The 17947-nt window shown below is 43.1% G+C and overlaps 1 protein-coding gene across 2 annotated transcripts in view; it reads right to left on the reverse strand.

Moving 5' to 3' along the window:
• The window catches only part of DDX11 (DEAD/H-box helicase 11), a 593235-nt gene that overhangs the window by 299635 nt on the left and 275653 nt on the right, over window positions 1-17947 (reverse strand). For both annotated transcript variants that reach the window (XM_069228147.1, XM_069228146.1), the window contains one exon: window positions 10075-10227. In XM_069228147.1, the coding sequence (XP_069084248.1) occupies window positions 10075-10227 (153 nt within the window). The remainder of the gene's footprint in view (window positions 1-10074; window positions 10228-17947) is intronic.

A 17947-nucleotide genomic window follows, 5' to 3' on the forward strand; every position in this document is an offset into this window, starting at 1 on the left:
CATGCATTCTCCTGGTGAAGGGAGATGTTGGAAATGACCCTTTGTGCAGGGTTATTATCCCCAAAACATTTGGCTTCTGACCTCCTGTTTTTTGATCCTGTGCTGAATTTCGTTTTCGCTGACATTAGGACTTTGGGCACCTTACCACTGCTGACCAGTGCTAAAGTGCAAGGGCTCCCTGTGGAAATTGTGATTATGATTGGTTGTCTATGATGGTCATATTTGAGTTACTGGTAAGTCCCTAGTAAAGTGCACTAAGGGTGCCCAGGGCCAGTACATCAAATGCTACTAGTGGGCCTGCAGCACTGATTGTGCCACCCACTTAAGTAGCCCCGTAAACATGGATCAGACCTGCATTGTAGTGTCTGTGTGCAAGTTTTAAACTGCCAGTTTGACCTGGCAAGAGCACCCACTTGCCAGGCCCAAACCTTCCATTTTACTACATGTAAGTAACCCCTAAGGTAGGCCCAAGGCAACCCCATGGGCAGGGTACAGATTAATTAAAAGGTAGGACATGTACTGGTGTGTTTTACAGGTCCTGATTGTGAACTACTTCTACATTTGTTTTTCACTATTGCAATGCCTATCTCTCCCATAGGTTAACAGGGGAATTGTCTTGAAATATCTTTTAAGTGTAATTTCCCACTGGGAGTAGATGGAGATATGGAGTATGAGGTCTCTGAACTCATAATAAAAAAAAACATCTTATGTGAAGTTGTTTTTTAAATTGCAAGTTTCAAAATGCCACTTTTAGAAAGTGGACATTTTCTTGCTTAGCTATTATGTGCCTCTGCCTAGCTGGGGAATACATTTCTAGGTCAGGATGACAGTTGGGCTGTTTATGAATTCATTCTAGACAGTCACACAAAGGGTGCTGAGGTGTGCCTTCCATATCCTGATGGGTCTTCCTGGGCTAGAGTGGTGGGGGGAGATGACACTTGCACCTGAATAGGGCTATGTCTGTCCTTACACAAAGCAGTGTCCAACCCCCTGAAGTGTGTCTGGGGTCAGGGCAGGAAAGGCAGGATCTTGTGCACTACAAAGACCTTCCTTTGAAATGGGCCTACTTCAAAGGCAGAAATTAGTATAAGTACCGGACCTCACAGACCACAACTTTAGAATCCTTCTGGACTGAGGACATTCTGTCAGGACGAAAAGGTGGATGCTGTAGGAGGGACTGCTACTCTGCCTGTTTTTTTCTGTGCTGGCCTGCTGCTTGCTGCTTTTGTCCTGGGAGGTAAAGAACTGGACTTTGCTTTCTACATCTTGTTTTCCAAGGTTCTCCAAGGGCTTGAACTGAGCTTGCCTCCAGTTAAGAAGTCTCAGGGACATCAAAGACGTCATCTGCCAGTGCCTGGGCTCTTCTGCTGAGAGTCCTGACTTGCCAAGTGGTGCCAACTACAGTCTCTGGTCCCTTGGAGGTGTAAGCTGGTGACCTGAAGAAGAAAGTCCACGCGCCATGGCAGGGAAAAAAAGAAAATCAACGCAGCCCCTGCCTCGTGGCTACAGAATCGACACAGCACCTGTTTCACCGCAGCTCCGCAACGCACAGCGCATCTGGATTTTCCACACATCGTCCCAGGGGCATCAATTTCTCTCCCCGCACTGCAGTAAGAAACCGAGGTTGCGTGTACAGAAATCAGTGAGTCACCTTTCCTGTGAGGAAAGAATTGACGCATCACCTCCCCTGCACAGTAAGGAACCAACGCATCGCCTTGCTTTTCAGCACGTTACCTCTTCTGCACCCCGCATCGTCTTTGTTTTTGACTCATCCCAGGTACTTTGTGCTAAAAAGATAAAACCATTGATTCTTATGGATTAAGCCTCCTTAAAAGCTTTAAAAAGTGATTTCTTTACTTGTGTATGTTGGTTTTGTTGTTTTAATCTTTAATTCAGATAAATATTATCTATTTTTCTAAACTGGTGTGGAGTCCTTTTGTGATGTTTTCACTGTGTTACTGTGTGTGTAGAGAAGCCTGACTGTTTGAGCCAAGCTACCAAGGGGGTGAGAAGGGGTCATCTTAGCGCCTGGTCTCCCTTACCCTGACTAGAATGAGTGTCCCTACTTGGACAGGGTGCAAAACCACTGCCAACTAGAGACCCCATTCTTAACAGCAGACAGGAAGACTTGTGGCGGCAATTTTGGATGAGGAATTTTGCGTGTCATGAATGAGGGTGCGCCAAAGTATAAGCTGTGGGCATAGTCAAGCTTGGAGATTACAAACATGGGGATGGCTTGCAGTTTTTGTTGATATCCAAGATATCAGAAATGCAACACACTGTTTTCCTTGAGTAGAAGATACTCTTTGTGATGCTGTCAACATGTGGCATCAAGGATAGGTTTGAATCCATGGTGACCTTTGGGTTTCTGACTTCTCGATGTTGCTGGAAGGGCCTCAAGTTACGTAAACCATATGGGAGTAGTCTGTTAATTTGGTTATTGTTTGCAGGTCATGAGCTCAGTCTCTGCAGCATTGAGCTTTAGATGGTTATTCATCATCCATGTGTTTATGGCACGATGGTAGTCATCATGTTTTCAATTGTTTAGGGCCATCCATTTTTAAAATGACTTTGGTGTCATCTGCATAGCTGTAACAGGTGAGGCTTAATCAGATTTGGTAAGGGGTTTAGGTAGATGTTACATAATAGAGGGATATGATGGACCCCTAAGGGACGCTACAGTGTTGTATGTGAGGAGCTGATGTGAAAGGTGGTAGGTAAACTGCACCTTGTTTCTGAGATAAGAAGCAATTCATTTTAAAGCTTTTTCATGGACTCCGAGATAATGGAGTCTTTGTAGTAACATGTGGTGATGGACAGTGTCAAACACAGATGGTAAATCCAGAAGCAGCAGGTGGCCACTTCGTTCTTGTCCACTGTGAGTTTAAGACCATTTCAAATGGACATAACGGCTGACATTGTGGCTCTGCATGGTCTAAAGCCAGAATGTTGGTCTGACATGCAGTAATTTTGTTCTGCACAGTTGAGAGTTGAATAAACAGTGCTCTTTCAAATATTTTTCCTAACAATAGTTCATTTGATACAGGCCTGTAGTTTGCTGGGTTTGATGGGTCAAGCTTTCTCTTCTTGAGGAGTGGTCCAATGTAGGAGGGTTCGGCTCAGGTGAAAACAAACCCAGCTCGAGGAACTTGTTGGGTATGCATCTGGCTACCTTCACATGTTGTCCAAAGAATATCATCAAAGATTTGAGGAGCTGGTTGATCTGAAGGTGATCCTGATGGTCTGGCAGCAATGATAATATTAAATAAATCTTTTTGTGAGAGGGTATTTAAAGTATACATTGATGGATGATTGCCTTTATCTCCTTCCATGGTGGTTAGGTCATGTGTTGTTCTGGCATCGCCCACGTTCTCCTTAAGAAAAGTTTTAATCTTTTTAATTTTTTATGTCAATTATTTGGATATTTTGTCACATACGTCTTGTGATTGCATTGTTCCTGTGTTTTGGAACCCAGGATTTCAGAATTCTGCTAGAAGTTTGCGAAGTTCTTCAGAAGGGCAGTTGGCTTCTGTTGTGTGTAGAGTAGTGGTGTCTTTTCTGTGGTTCCGATGGCTCATCTGTAGACTTTTATAGTGGCGTAGCATACTTTTTTGTACGTTTCATTTCATTATTTTCCTCACTTGTATTGTAGTATGTTTAGGTGTGTTTTCATTCTTTGGATGTCATTGATCCATGCGGTGTTCTTTTTCTGGTTAACACTGGCTGTGGTCTTTTTTATATCTGTTTGTTCAGTGCAGTTGAGATCCAGTTGTAGAAGGTATGTCTTTGGGGCATACGTTTATTGGGGTTCGTTCGTGATAGGAGTTGACTTTGTGAATTTCTATTGTTTTCCTACTGTGTGTATGAGCATTTGTTGTTGTTGGTCTTTGATGTCTTCGAAGTGTTATCATTGTGGTAGTGTTGAACTGGGTTGGTTGTGGTAGCTGTGGATGTTGTTAGATTCTTCTTGTCAAACCATATGTTGAGGTCTCCTGAAATGTATAGCGGTTGGGGGGTGGGGGTCCCGGATGGGTGCTGGCCACAGTATCTAGAAAGACATCTTTAAAGATGGTATTGCTGGGAGGCGGTCTAAATATAAAGCGGAAGGAATAAGTTATAGTTTGAGTATAATCGCCAGGCCTCCTTCAATTTTGACAATATTATTTCTGTAAATACAAAAATGCGATTGAATCCCCTTATGGTATGTGGGTGCTAAGTCTTCGCTGGACCATGTATCATTCATGAAGGTGAGGTCTGGTGTTGTTTCTCAGAGTATTTAAAAATTATGAAGCAATTTGTGTTCATAGATCTTGTGCTGAAGAGTAAGCAATTTAGGTTTAATGTTTCTTGTTTATGTCATACTGTTTGAGGGGGATGTGTAGTATGTGTGGAGGAGCATGGGTATACGTCATTTTAGTATGGCTGGATTGGAGGGATATTCTAGTTGCATCATGTGGTGGGGTGAAAGGGAGGTTGTCTGGGTTGAGAAATCAGAAGTTTCAGACATGTTTGAGTGTGTGGGCATTTTGTGACAAGTAGTGGTGCATGCAACTGCTGTGTTGTCTGGTGATATCAGTACAGTGTATGGACGTCCATTTCTACACAATCTGAAATCCAGGCACCAAGGCTCAACTGGCAATGGCAGAAGTGGTCAATTTGGCCCAGTGGAATGGGCCCCGATTCCTTCTGGAGGTTCCTTCTTGGTCAAAGTGTAGCGTTTTTTGATGCAAAGGATGATCCTCCTGGATAAAGTTCACTTTTATATCAATTTGCCTTTCTTGGCACCATGTTACCAAACACAAAGCTGGTAACCCAGTCATATTTCCTTGATGCAGTACAGGTAGTAGTTAACCGGGCAGGTGGTAGGGTGATGGACTGATTCAGATTAAAAGGAGTTATAACTGTCAGCAGAAAAGCAGCCCTGGTCCCAACACTAATTTGTCAGGGAAAAAAAAAAGAAGTGAATGGTGGGCAGGAACTTAAAGCCTGCAAACTCACTCACTCACTCACCCACCTGATCGACGCGATTGCCTCCAAAAACACATTTTTTTAAAAAGTTAACATTCACAACTGGCAGTTATGGAGTGGCTCAAACTGAGTCCCCATTAGAAATGTTAGTACAATATAAAGGTACCACTGAGGCACACCAAAAGGAGTTGGCGGATAAAGGTTAGTCGCATCATAACTGGAAATATGATCAGAGAAGGCTGATCTGAGGGACACAGGAACAAAGACAATGCTAATAAATACCCTCTCACAGTTCAGACCTGAAATCCCCTCTGTGGAAGAGAAAGTGTGAACTGCAAAACTTGAGACAGGTTTGCCTGCAAGGGATCTATGTTATTGTTTGTACACCATGCAACAAAGTTACAGTATCTCCCAGAATAGGGAGACTCAGTGGAGGGGCAACGAGCAAGAAGATATAGACAACTACGTAACAGCTGAAAGCAGTTCAGATATTCCCACTCAGTTTCCAAGCATGAAGGTGGAGGCCTTGGAGTTTGGAATGCAGCACCATTTCCCCCAAAAGAGCAAGTAGGTCCAGTCTAAATAGCGGCCTGAGTGGGAAAGGGGGGAGTGCAGAAGCACCAAAGGTCTGCATACCATCCCTCCTCCTTGGCCAAAATGCAGCAATTACAATGACTTGGGCCTAGCCTTACCAAATGCCCCTCAGAAGACCAGAAATCAATAGTATTGAGGAAATGTGTAGTGCAGCTGAAAGTTCCACCTCAACCGATATGCAATCCCCCAAGGCTCTCCTCCCCCTTCACAGATACTTGAAAGCATAGAAGTGCTAGTAATCAGCATTTTAGGAGGAGACAAAGACTGATTGAAGATGTAAAGGACTACCTCCAGTAGAAGCCGCCACTTCTGATCGGCACAATAAAGCTGGCTCAGGCAGCTGGCTCTGACATTCAGAGACCCTGTTAAGGAGATTAGTGGCCAACCAGATCCCTTGATGGTGAGCCTGAGACTACATTGTTCACAGTTTCAGGTAAAGGTGGTGAGACAATAACCTCCCTTGCTTGTTAAGGTACCACATCACTGTTGTGTTGTCCACCAAGACCTGAAAGAAACGACTATGGATGGGAGAAAGGCCTTGAGCACCAGCAAATTGTTTGCAGTTCCAACAGGTGCCGGTTACTCTGAAGACCAAAGGCCTCTGATCTCCAGATCCCTCAGATGAGCCTGCCACTCTAAGGTGGAGGCATATGTCACTACTGTAGCTCAGAATGAAGATTAAAAGTCGTCCTGCTCCATAGGTTTGACTCCTTTTCCCACCAAACCACTTCAATAGTGGAAATCACAATGGAGTCTAACAGGTCTGCCTCATGGAGACACTAGAGCAAGGTCCTCATGTGCTAAAGTACATGTGTGACTACAAAAATATAGGAAGCCAGCAGACCCAGTAGTCGGAGTACTTTCAGACTCTTACAGGCAGCTGGAATGAAGGGACTGTTACCTGGATGTCTACAATCCTCTGATCCATTTTTTCGAAGAATCAGTTCAAAAGCAGACTCTGTGATATACTATAATTCTCCTTGCAGGGTGGACGTGGAAAAATTGTTTGTCATAGACAATATAGTTAGTTTACAGCCAGCACTTTTCATAAGTTAGAACCGCTTCTTCAGGACATAGGTCGAACACAATATATCTACATTTCCTAAGACAGTGGTCGGAGTTTCAGATTTCTTTCTATGCCCCATTTAAAAAAATAAATTTCACTGTAACATAAGCACTTGATACTTAATTAGGACAATATTCCTCACAATGGTAGATCACTATATATATGGTATATACTATATCAACAAGATGAGTCCATCAATCAGGATTTATAAAGTGCGGCTAATCACCCGATAGGGTATCCAGGCGCTTGCTGGTCCCGGAGGCTTATCTGAACAGCCAGGTCTTGAGGGCCTTTCAAAATTCCGGACATCAGGTGATGGTGCAGAGGTGCGTGGGGAGGCTGCTCCAGGTTTTTGTTGCAATGTTAGAGAAGGAGCGTCCTCCACTTCTGCTTCAGTAGATACGAGGAATATGGGCAAGTGAGAGGGAGGAAGAGAGCAGTCTTCTCAACGGTTGGTGGAAGTTCAGGCAGTGGTTAATGTACACAGGTTCTTGGTTGTGTAGAGCCTTGCGTACACGGGGCAACGGCTTGAACTGGCATCTCTTCTGTACAGGGAGCCAGTGGAGTTGCCTGAGGTGTGATGAGGATTTGTCGGGGAAGGCCAAGGATGAATCTGGCTGCGGCATTCTGAAGCCTCAGCAGGAGGTGTGCAATGATTCCTACGTAGAGGGCATTGCCGTAGTCCAGTCGGCTTGTAATGAGGGCCTGTGTCACAGTGTGTCTCGTTTGTAGAGGTAGCCACCTGAAGATCCTACGTAGCATGCGCAAAGTGAAGAAGCAGGCAGAGGTGACAGCGTTGATCTGTGATTTCATGGTGAGCTCGTTGCCAGTGATGATTCTGAGGTTTCTGGAGTGGTCAGAGCGAGTGGATGCGAGTCCTAGGACTGATGGCCACCAGGAGTCATTCCCTGTGTTGCTATTATTGCCAAAGATAAGTACTTCTGTCTTGTCTGTGTTCAGCTGCAGGCAGTTGTTCTTCATCCAAACAGTGACGCTTGTCATGTATCTGTGGAAGTTGGTTCTGGTGGTGGAGGGGTTGAAGATGAGTGAGAGGTTGAGTTGGGTGTCATCTACATAGGAAATTATGTTGAGACCGTGACACGAAGTTGAGCGTGTTGGCAGTACCAGTTTACTACAAAATCTTATATTTGTATAAGGTATGTAAAATAATATTGTTCCCCTAAAACATAAGCAATGGTGCTTTATTTATCCTCAATGAGGCCAGCTTGGCCATCATCGATGAGAATAGGGCTGCTATGTGGTTTTTTTCAGCCGGTTGCTTGTGGTCCAGTTTTGAAAAGAACTGGCTTAGCAGTTCACGCTGGATTGCTCTTACTGCAGCAGAACCAAGACTGATTTGCATATGGCTGTGTCTAATTTGAGTTGGCATTGTGGCAACAAAATTATGGACTGGGAGGCAGCCCTGAATAATTATCTGTGGCTGAGATTAAGTTAAGCATTCCATCCATTACTTTGTTGTTTACTTCAGTCGAAGGAATAGCCTTTGCCAACTGTGAGGAAGGAGGACTTTCAACACTTCTTAATGGTTAGAATGGCTCGCAAGTGGGGAAGTGGAACTCCAAACCTACTTGTGTTAACTTCCTATTTGCAAAGGAAAGGCTGGTGGTCATCACAAATTAATGTTGACTTAGACTGCGCATATGAAGAGAACAAACTATGCAATAGCAAGTTGACAACTACAGTTCGCAGCATGCCAAGAACTCTGCACATGCTGAAGAGGCAGTGTCCATCTTGGTTTGCTGGGTATAATTCCTTTTTTTGTTTCTCAGCGTCTTTGTTAGAGAATCATGATGCTATGTTGCTGTAGTCTGGCCCTCACTGCAAGGACCATATATTTTTCGAAGCAAGAACTTTTGCTTCCTGAGGATTTATATTGATAAGACACTGGGAACAGAGAGAGGTATTCAAGCAAGCTATGTTGCTGATGAAAATGAAATTTCTTGAAAAATTTATCTAAACTCTTAAGACTTGGGGACTGTTACGTTAGATGGGTTACCTGTGAGTGTACAGGTACAAATTCTTTAACTGGACTATTTTGCGCTATAGATCATCCCCAAGGTAAAGAGTTATAGTACACACATAAGAGCTGCTAATAGGGAACAACAGAATGTTAACATTGTTGGTTTTCTGCAGTTCTACAGAAGTGACAAAGCTTGAGGCAGTTATTCAAATCAAGGGAGAAGTGATATATATATATATGTATATATATATATAGAGAGAGATATTTATTAATTGCAATACGTACAGTAACACTGGTTACTACTCTTATTGCAATTAATCAAGCTTACCACTATTGGGGCAGTGCATCTTGATACCATCTAGGCTAAAGACCACCCAGTCATCAGCATAGGTGAGAAAATAAAACAGATATTGAGGACTATTCTACGCATCAATATACTACATTTGAGCCCTCAACACGGAGTAGAAGCGCTGTCATTAGTTTAAAAACAGCTTTCAGGATCAAAGCAAAAGTAACCAAATGTAAACCTTGAAGAGATCGGAGTTTAGTAGATTTAAAGTAGGGCCTAGACCTTTTTATGTTCTTAACTGCAGATCTCAAGAGGATTCTCCTTTTTTGTGAAATGCACTACACATCTGATCAACAGACTGCTCTAGGACAGCAGAGTGTTATCCCTCTCCAATTGGCTGTTTTTTGAGTCTGATAATGTGGTGTCTAGGCTGTACAAAGGATTAAATGTATGCATTTCTGTCACTGATGACATTTCAATTATGGATTCCAAGCCTGACAACGTGGAATAACTCAAAGCATGTGCATGTTTCAAAGACCCAAAAATTGAGAACTAACCACATCAAACAAGCAGGTTTTGAAGTGTTGATAAGGTTGGAAATTTTCAGAAGACTCCCTTGATGTTACTTTATTCATCAAGTTAACAATTCTTTTTTACTTACCCATGTCAATGTAACTCTGAGATTTGGTTTATGAATAAAAGTAAAATCCTTCAGTTGGTTTGTGATGCAGCTCATCTAATGGCAATTAGTAATGTTAAGAGGAGGTTTGGAGCTGAAATATTTATCATCTGAAGTGCATCGTTAAGATGTGCTTCTATATAAATAAGAGGATAGGAGATAAAATAGGACTGAATCTATCCACAGTCAAATATCACATGCGTCACATCATCTTTTCTTGTCCCTATACTAATTGAACCAACCTTGCCAGTGTATAACTTTACTACACTTCTCAGATGTCTGGGAAGTCTGTCATGGGAACTTAAGTGGGCACTTAATGTTCCTAGGGGCAGAATAGCAAAATACAATTAACCAGTAAAAATTAAAAAGTTTTTCTTAAATAATCTTAAACAGTATTTCTGAAATAAGAGTTCTCAAACCTCGTTTTTTTTTTTTTTAATAAGAAAACCAGTTTCAGCTCATCGGTTCTGTGTCTGTGACTACGGGTACCAACTCACCTGAGAGCCGTTCACCTGTGAGCTGTATATGCCGGTTATTGTGTCAATTAAGTTGTGGGCTTCATCAATAATCACCACTTGATCCTTTAGTTTGATTCCAGATGCCTGTCTGGTAGATTCATGCAAAAGCATCTGGTAAGGCAGTACCACCAACTGCAAAGGAAAACAAACAAGTATATTTTCTGTCTCACTCCCTCAGGTCATTCACACAGGTTATCACTCTAATAATAGATTTTATGTGTCACAACTCAACTATGTCATATGGCATCGATAACTGAGTAGACTACAAACTAAACAAATGTCCAAATGGTTAGAATAAATACTTAATGAATCCCAAGAGCAGTGGCAGATGGTGATCTTTGAATTTAGTGTAGTATAAAACAATACTTGCCCTAAATTCCAAGTGATCAAGAACTTTTTCTTTCGGGAAGGTTAGGCGTCTGGCTCTTACCCAAGAAAATGTTGAAAACAATTGGGTAAACATTTTAAAGAACAATTTTCACAAACATTTGTTAAAAGGGCAGTCTGTATGAGCACTCCTTAAATACTCAGGTACTTTAAGGGTGTAGCAATTCAATGAAGAGTGAGGCTCCTCATGAGGTGACTTAAGTTTGTTTTTCCAAATGTTCAACTGTGCCTCCATATATCAATACTTACCCCCACTGCGCGCCAAAGCTAGCATTTCGTCATGTGTGTCCCTTACGACAAAAACTGCATAGAAAACGTCTGTGCCATAATATGTCAGGGATTCGATCCAAGTATCATTGGTGACCAATGTGTCAAAACTTATCACTTATGTCAGAGCTAGCATTTTGTCATGCTTGCCACTTGATGTCCACCCTAATGTCAAGAATTACCACAAGTATGCCAGCTCCAGAATTTTGCCAAGGGTGTCCCATATGTTATTTCGAATACACCGTACCCAGCATTCACCATAGGTGCATATATTCAAAATCTACCTCCATTCTCCAGTATGCCATGACCAGCATTACCTCCGGCATTCCAGGACCAGCTGCAGACTCTCAAAATATACTGTGATTCACTCATGCTCACTTATATTCAATCAGTTACACTCATTCTCACAGTCACTCCCCCAATCCTTCATCCTCACGTATTTATTCTCACTATCACTCACTCACTTGCATTCACTCTGAATTATTCTGACTCACTAGCTCTTACATTGTTAGTCACCGTCACTCACTCTCCTTTACTCACACATACACACTCATTCAACTATACACAAGCTCTCAGACACATAAAGGCATACTTTTTTTTTTGCTTACCCTTCAGCTGCCCGCACCCTTCTGCTGCACGTCCTCAGCCGCTTGCACTGAAGGAAACTGAACATTGTGTGCAGTGAAAGTGTCATACTAATGCACTGTGAAGGCTCCAGGTTTTAGCTAGATGAATGAGGCCTCTTACTTCTTCAGTGAGGCATGTGAACCTGCTGAACTCATTGATGAGATAGGATCACCCTCTTGCTTCTTCAGTGAGGCATGTGAACACATTGAACTCATTGATGAGATAGGAGAGGGTGAGGCCTCTTGCTTCTTCAGTGAGGCATGTGAACCCGCTGAACTCATTGATGAGAGAGGAGAGGGTGAGACCTCTTGCTTCTTCAGTGAGGCATGTGAACCAGCTGAACTCATTGATGAGAGAGGAGAGGGTGAGGCCTCTTGCTTCTTCAGTGAGGCATGTGAACCCGCTGAACTCATTGATGATACAGGAGAGGGTGAGGCCTCTTGCTTCTTCAGTGAGGCATGTGAACCAGCTGAACTCATTGATGATACAGGAGAGGGTGAGGCCTCTCGCTTCTTCAGTGAGGCATGTGAACCTGCTTAACTCATTGATGAGATAGGATCACCCTCTTGCTTCTTCAGTGAGGCATGTGAACCCGCTGAACTCATTGATGAGAGAGGAGAGGGTGAGACCTCTTGCTTCTTCAGTGAGGCATGTGAACCAGCTGAACTCATTGATGAGAGAGGAGAGGGTGAGGCCTCTTGCTTCTTCAGTGAGGCATGTGAACCAGCTGAACTCATTGATGAGAGAGGAGAGGGTGAGGCCTCTTGCTTCTTCAGTGAGGCATGTGAACCCACTGAACTCATTGATGATACAGGAGAGGGTGAGATGACAGCTTGACAAGTACCGCCGACACTACATGGCTTAAGCCTAAAGCAGCTGTAGGTGACACTCTAGTGCATCACAAATGAAGTGTAACCTGGGAGTGTCAAGCTGCGGTGGCCAGGTCTGTCTCTTTGCTGCCCAGGAAAATGTAACAGTTGCCTGAAAGTACATGTGCCCGCCATCAGACAGGTTCACTACCTCACAACGCTGCATGACCCTTGTTCACTAATAGTGATTAATAGTTTATTATTACTATGAGTATAGTATAAAAAAAAAAATTAAAAAAAAAAAAAAAAGGTTGAAAAACAACCATGTCCAAGACCCAACATCCATAAGGGCGAGACGTCACTGTTCATCAGAACTGTTGTATTAAGGATTGAGTGGGAAACCAAATTATACAATGCCCATTTGGCCAGTTAAGTTATAGGTCACAGAATCACAATCATTTACATACCACACCACAAAAACACTGGGTTCTTCATTTGCTCACGCTAAAATCCCTTTCAATTAACTAGGGAGAAATAGATGAGCAAAGTAATTCAAAATGACAGATTTAGAAATGTCAAATTGAAAGGTCTCTTGAGACATGCAGTGCTTTACAAAACGTTCACATAATTAAATAATGCTTGTTAGGTGTATCCATGCTGGCAGTCATTGCATACCTATCATTAGCAGGTGGCTTCCCATAAACATGGACATTTAAAGCCAAACCAAAAAACAGAGGAAGGGCTATGTAAGAGAGGCTACACAAGTGATAGTTATTGGTACAAAACCATTTGTAGATTTAGGCTTTCTTAGACGTCAGTGGCTTTGCACGTAGGAGATATTCCCTTGCTGCATAGCGGCTTTATGATGTAAGAGTATTTAAATATTAGCAGCATTACTCTAATTGGCTCCAAACACATTTATTTGTTTGAACTTCAAGAAACAATTTTGACCAGAAATGGTGTGCCATAGCAAAACTATAACGGGATGTATCACTGAACAATTTGAATTAAGAATATTTTGTGACTAGGATACATTATTTTTTTATAAGATGTTTTGTGGATGTAATATTAAGTGCAGAGTGCACTGATGCACAGTACAGAAATTAATAGCACATGCACCATATTTACATAAAAAGGGGATTAGGGAAAGAGAAAAAAGAGAGGGAATGAGGTAAATGTGGCTGCTTCCCAGGTTCAGGAGGTGCATTTTCAAAGCAGTTTGAAGATGGAAGGGACAAGAGGGAGCCGACTCCAGTGGTACGAACCAAGTAGGAGAAAAAGAGGAATCACAATGTAGCACAAGGAGATTTACAAAAAGGAGTGGGAATTGTAATGGACCTGTGGGACAAGGACATGCAAAGGGGTAGATGAAGATAGTGAAGCAAGCTAACACACTGAGGAAGAGCATTCCGAAAGTATGATAAGAGTAGTTAAGCGCTTGGTTGGTGATAACTAGTGCAATACATGTGGAAAGGAGGGCAGGATGGTCAACAGTATCATACAGAAGAAAGTACACAAGTCTCAGTTCTGCAGAGAGGTTGAGGAGGATTAGTATGGTTGAGAGTCTGTACTGAAGTGCAGATGTGATAAAATTGAAGTTTTGGTGGAGCGTGAAGTTTTAAAATCAGATTGTAACTGGTTGAAAACTAGGTGAGATGAGACTGAGAACTGAGATGGAGAGAGAATCTTATGGATGATGTGAACATAGTACATGATGGGCCGATGTGGGGTGCGGATTATTGGCTCTGCAGGGCCACTTGACTCACTCTATCAGCTCCCCTAGAGGTAGGGGAGGCCACATCAGCCCAGATTTGTGCCAAGAGATGCATATATTTTTTGCAGAAGTCCCACAGTGTGGGATGGACTCTGGGCCGAGCAAGCCCACAGTAGTCGCACTCTACCAGCTCCCCTAGTGGTAAGGAAGGCCACCTCAGCTCACTTTGCGCCAGGAAGCCCATATCTTTTCTGCAGCACTCCTGAAGCGTGGGACGAGCGCAGGGCACTCCCAGACATGTGCCCTGGCCAAAATCTGGTCCGTCTGCGTCTATCCGCTTCCACCGAGGCTGAGCTACCCCTCTTTGTCCCACGCTGTGAAGTAACAGTGCTGCCCACACAGATAAAGACTCCAACAATCAGGTCAAGAGGAAATCCACAGCTCCAAGTGTGTCCTGTGTGCCAAATAAGCAACACTAACTAACTGGCACTATCACTAGCTTTTTGACTAATGCAATGGGCGTTATTAACACGTAAAAAGAATGTTTGGGGGAGAGGCTGGGGGTCACTAAGAAAGGACTAACCTTGGCTTCATCCAGAAACCCCTTATCCAATAACACGCCCACCAGTGCTCGCCTAGAGCACTTCCAGGGGGCTTCAACAGAGGAGGTGTCACTAGAAGGTAGCTGGCAGCAGTCGCCAGTCGCAGAGTGGACAAACCCTACGTATTCAAAGGAGACCTGAAAATAGTGCAGGAGAGCAAGCCTTGAACCAACAAGGACCCTACTGGGTCACCACCAACGAAGAAACAAAAGAGCAATGTACGCTGGACCTAGGAAACCCAATGTGACCATGAGACACCTTAACAAAGCAGTAATAAGGGCATCATCCGAGAATGGCTCCTCCCCCAACCACTGCACCAAGAATCAATATATGATGAGGATAAGGCTGACCCCTACCATGCCTCGTTCAATACACATGGGGAGTGTTCTCTCGAAACTGCTTAGCACAGTAGTCTCCGCGCTCAATGGCATTGAATTGGCATTTGAAGTTATCATAGGATAACTTTCAAATTCAGATGACCATGATAAAAATTCATGCTCATGAAATACACAATAGAGCACAAGACTACGAAAAAGTGGCCTCCAAGGGGCAGCCAATGGGACAGCTCATGAGTTGATACTATGCAGCAGTATTAACAAAAGGGGCGTGCCCTAGTACCAGCAACACCAGGGCAAAAGAGCATAATATACAAAAGATATGGTATATTGTGGGGAAGAATACAGTACACATTATCACCAAAGTGAATACATAAATTATTCACATGAATTGCTGAAAAACACTTAAAAAACAATTCATTCTATTAGTCACAATAGCACAATTATATGCTGCTCTACGTATTAGTACCTGGACTGTGAAATAATCACATTACCACAAAAACTACATCACATACAAAAAGATCCACATATAAAAACAACCCAAAAAATATATGCCAGACTTCTGGCTAGGATAACAACAATTGTGCTAAATACAGTTTTACTCCAGTCTTCCAATTAATTGGCTGTACTCCTTATTTTGAGACCGGTCCACATAGGAGGTAGTTCATGGGGTAAACACACCAAGCGACAATCCTGTCAACTATTTTTCAATGTGAGTCCCACATATGATTAAATACCGCTCTGGTTTTGATTAAGCCTCAAAAAGGTGTTGACGCGTTTCGGCCCCTGTTGAGTATAGGGCTCCTCAGGACAATGGAAGAGTGAAGTGCCTACAAAGGTTCAACAGGAACTCTGAAATGAGGCAAACGCAGTGTAAATAATTCTCCGCTAATGACCGCCAAGGGGCTCGCCAATAGCCCTCTGTTGTGCTTCAATCAGAGGTAGGGTAGCTCAACCAAGAATCAATGTTGCACAAGCCTCCATTGACCTATTTCGGCCCTTGTCGAGTATGGACCTCTTCAAAACAGTGGAACAATGAAGTACCTACGAAGGTTCAACAGGAACTCTGAAATTAGGCAAACGTGGTGAAAACTATATTCCGTTAATGGGCGCCAATGTGCTCATCAATAGCCCGCTGCCACTATTTAATCGGGGGTAGGGTAGTACAACCAAGAATCAATGCAGCACAAGCCTGCATCCGCTATCTTTAATGCAAACTCATTCTCCCAAGCGGTTTAAGAACAGTGCTCCCAAAGTAGCAGCAGGGTCAGTAAAACCACCGTCACTGTGTGGAGACCCAAAAAAACAAAACAAAAAAAGAAGAAGTTTGTTGGTGGTTGGTACTGGTGGTATTGTTTCGGTCTCCACACTGCCACCGCAGGTTCACCGACCCTGGTCAACCATAGTTACCAACTAACATTTATCATAACAACTTTAACTGCAGAAACCCGGCAGTAGTGGACTCACTGTACTCTGTTTTAAGTGACCTAATATGTAGGCTACAGGGGGATTTTGTCGTAATATGAGAAGGGGACTTCAACTGCCTACTGTGTCCTTGCAACACTACGAATAGATTGTGGGACAAAGATATAGCTGGCCATTCACACTTTGATCACAATCCATGCAGCAACTCACTTAAAAAAATGCTGGTGAGACAGAACCTTATACTCACTGTTTGACATGGCAAAGGATGCAATCACTAGACAAGTCTCATTCACTGGGAGGGGGCAATGGTAGCTCGATTGACTTCACTGTCTTATCAACAGAGTTGGGGGAGAAAACATCCCACTTTTCCATTATTCACGGTGACAAAAGGATCACAATCCCTTAGTTATCCACCCATCACTGGGAAAGCTTGTTTCACAAAACACCCCCACCCCCCACCCCCCAGACCTGAATACTCAATGAATAGGGGCATCAGCTGTAAGTGGGCAGGTATTGACACAGGGGAAACAGTGAGACGTCTGGTGAGAGGTACTAGGGATCAGATCTCAGTATGTCTTGACTACAATGCTAACTCATCAGACATTTTGGAGGCATATGCTGGTATATGCAGATGAGCCTCGAAACTGTTAAAAGCACCCTACTTCTGGTAGTAAGGGTAAAGAAGTGGTTCAATAGCTCATGCTCTAAAGCTCATAGTCATCTAAAAAGCACACCGAAGAAGACACCTAGGGATATTGAAGAAGTACAAGAGTGTAGATATCAGTACAATGCCACCATCAAGGAAGGGAAAGAAAGCACTGATAATGCTATGGTTTTTCATCTGGTGTCGACCTGAAGCAGCACTCAACAAAGCCACGATTATAGACAGTTTGAACCTAGATAAGGCGTGCACCACATAGTGGTTACAGTATGTGAAGACGCAGTTGTATGCAATCGGTCGTCGTGATCTTTTTGACTATCCACAGAATGTAGAAAGGCATCTTAAAGCATGTCAAAAGTGAACTGCTGGCCTTTATGGCAAGCAGAAGAGAGGAGTGGGAGAGTGGTAAGAGGATGGTAGGGGCACATGCCTTATAGACAACCAGTCGTATAGAACCATATTTGCTTACTATCCCTAGTACACAGATAGTGTATTTAATAAGATTTCATCTTGCTATGGCAAACCAGCTGATTCCATATCCATCAAACACTCACTGCGACAAAGATCTCGCAGTCTACCGGTGGGACTCAAAATCGACCTAATCACAGCTGCACTTAGTTTTTTCTGCAACCTACATAGGGACCACAGGAAAACCATATTAGTCCCATTGCTCAGAACCCTTAACATCAGAGTGTGTAGACTAACTCTGCTGTACCTCCAACTATCAGAAACAGAACTAGTATGTCACACAGTTTACAGGTTCATCGCAGCTTCCGTTAGACTGCCTAAAGCGGTCGGGAAATAACTGCGCTATATTAAATGAACTTCACCGTATTGTTGCCAAATCATGATTTCTTGTCGTGAAGCGTCTTTTTTGCACTGCTCCTAAAGTGCATTTCGTCCACAACTGATCGGGAATGCTGTGTACTTTAGCATGGGCAGTCGAAAGTTGCCCTATACCTTACTGCTGTTAAAGAATGCTTTACAACTGTACGTAATTGTAATGGAACACAAATCAAAGGTCT

Source organism: Pleurodeles waltl, chromosome 4_1, assembly GCF_031143425.1.
Source record: "Pleurodeles waltl isolate 20211129_DDA chromosome 4_1, aPleWal1.hap1.20221129, whole genome shotgun sequence".
Lineage (NCBI taxonomy): Eukaryota > Metazoa > Chordata > Amphibia > Caudata > Salamandridae > Pleurodeles > Pleurodeles waltl.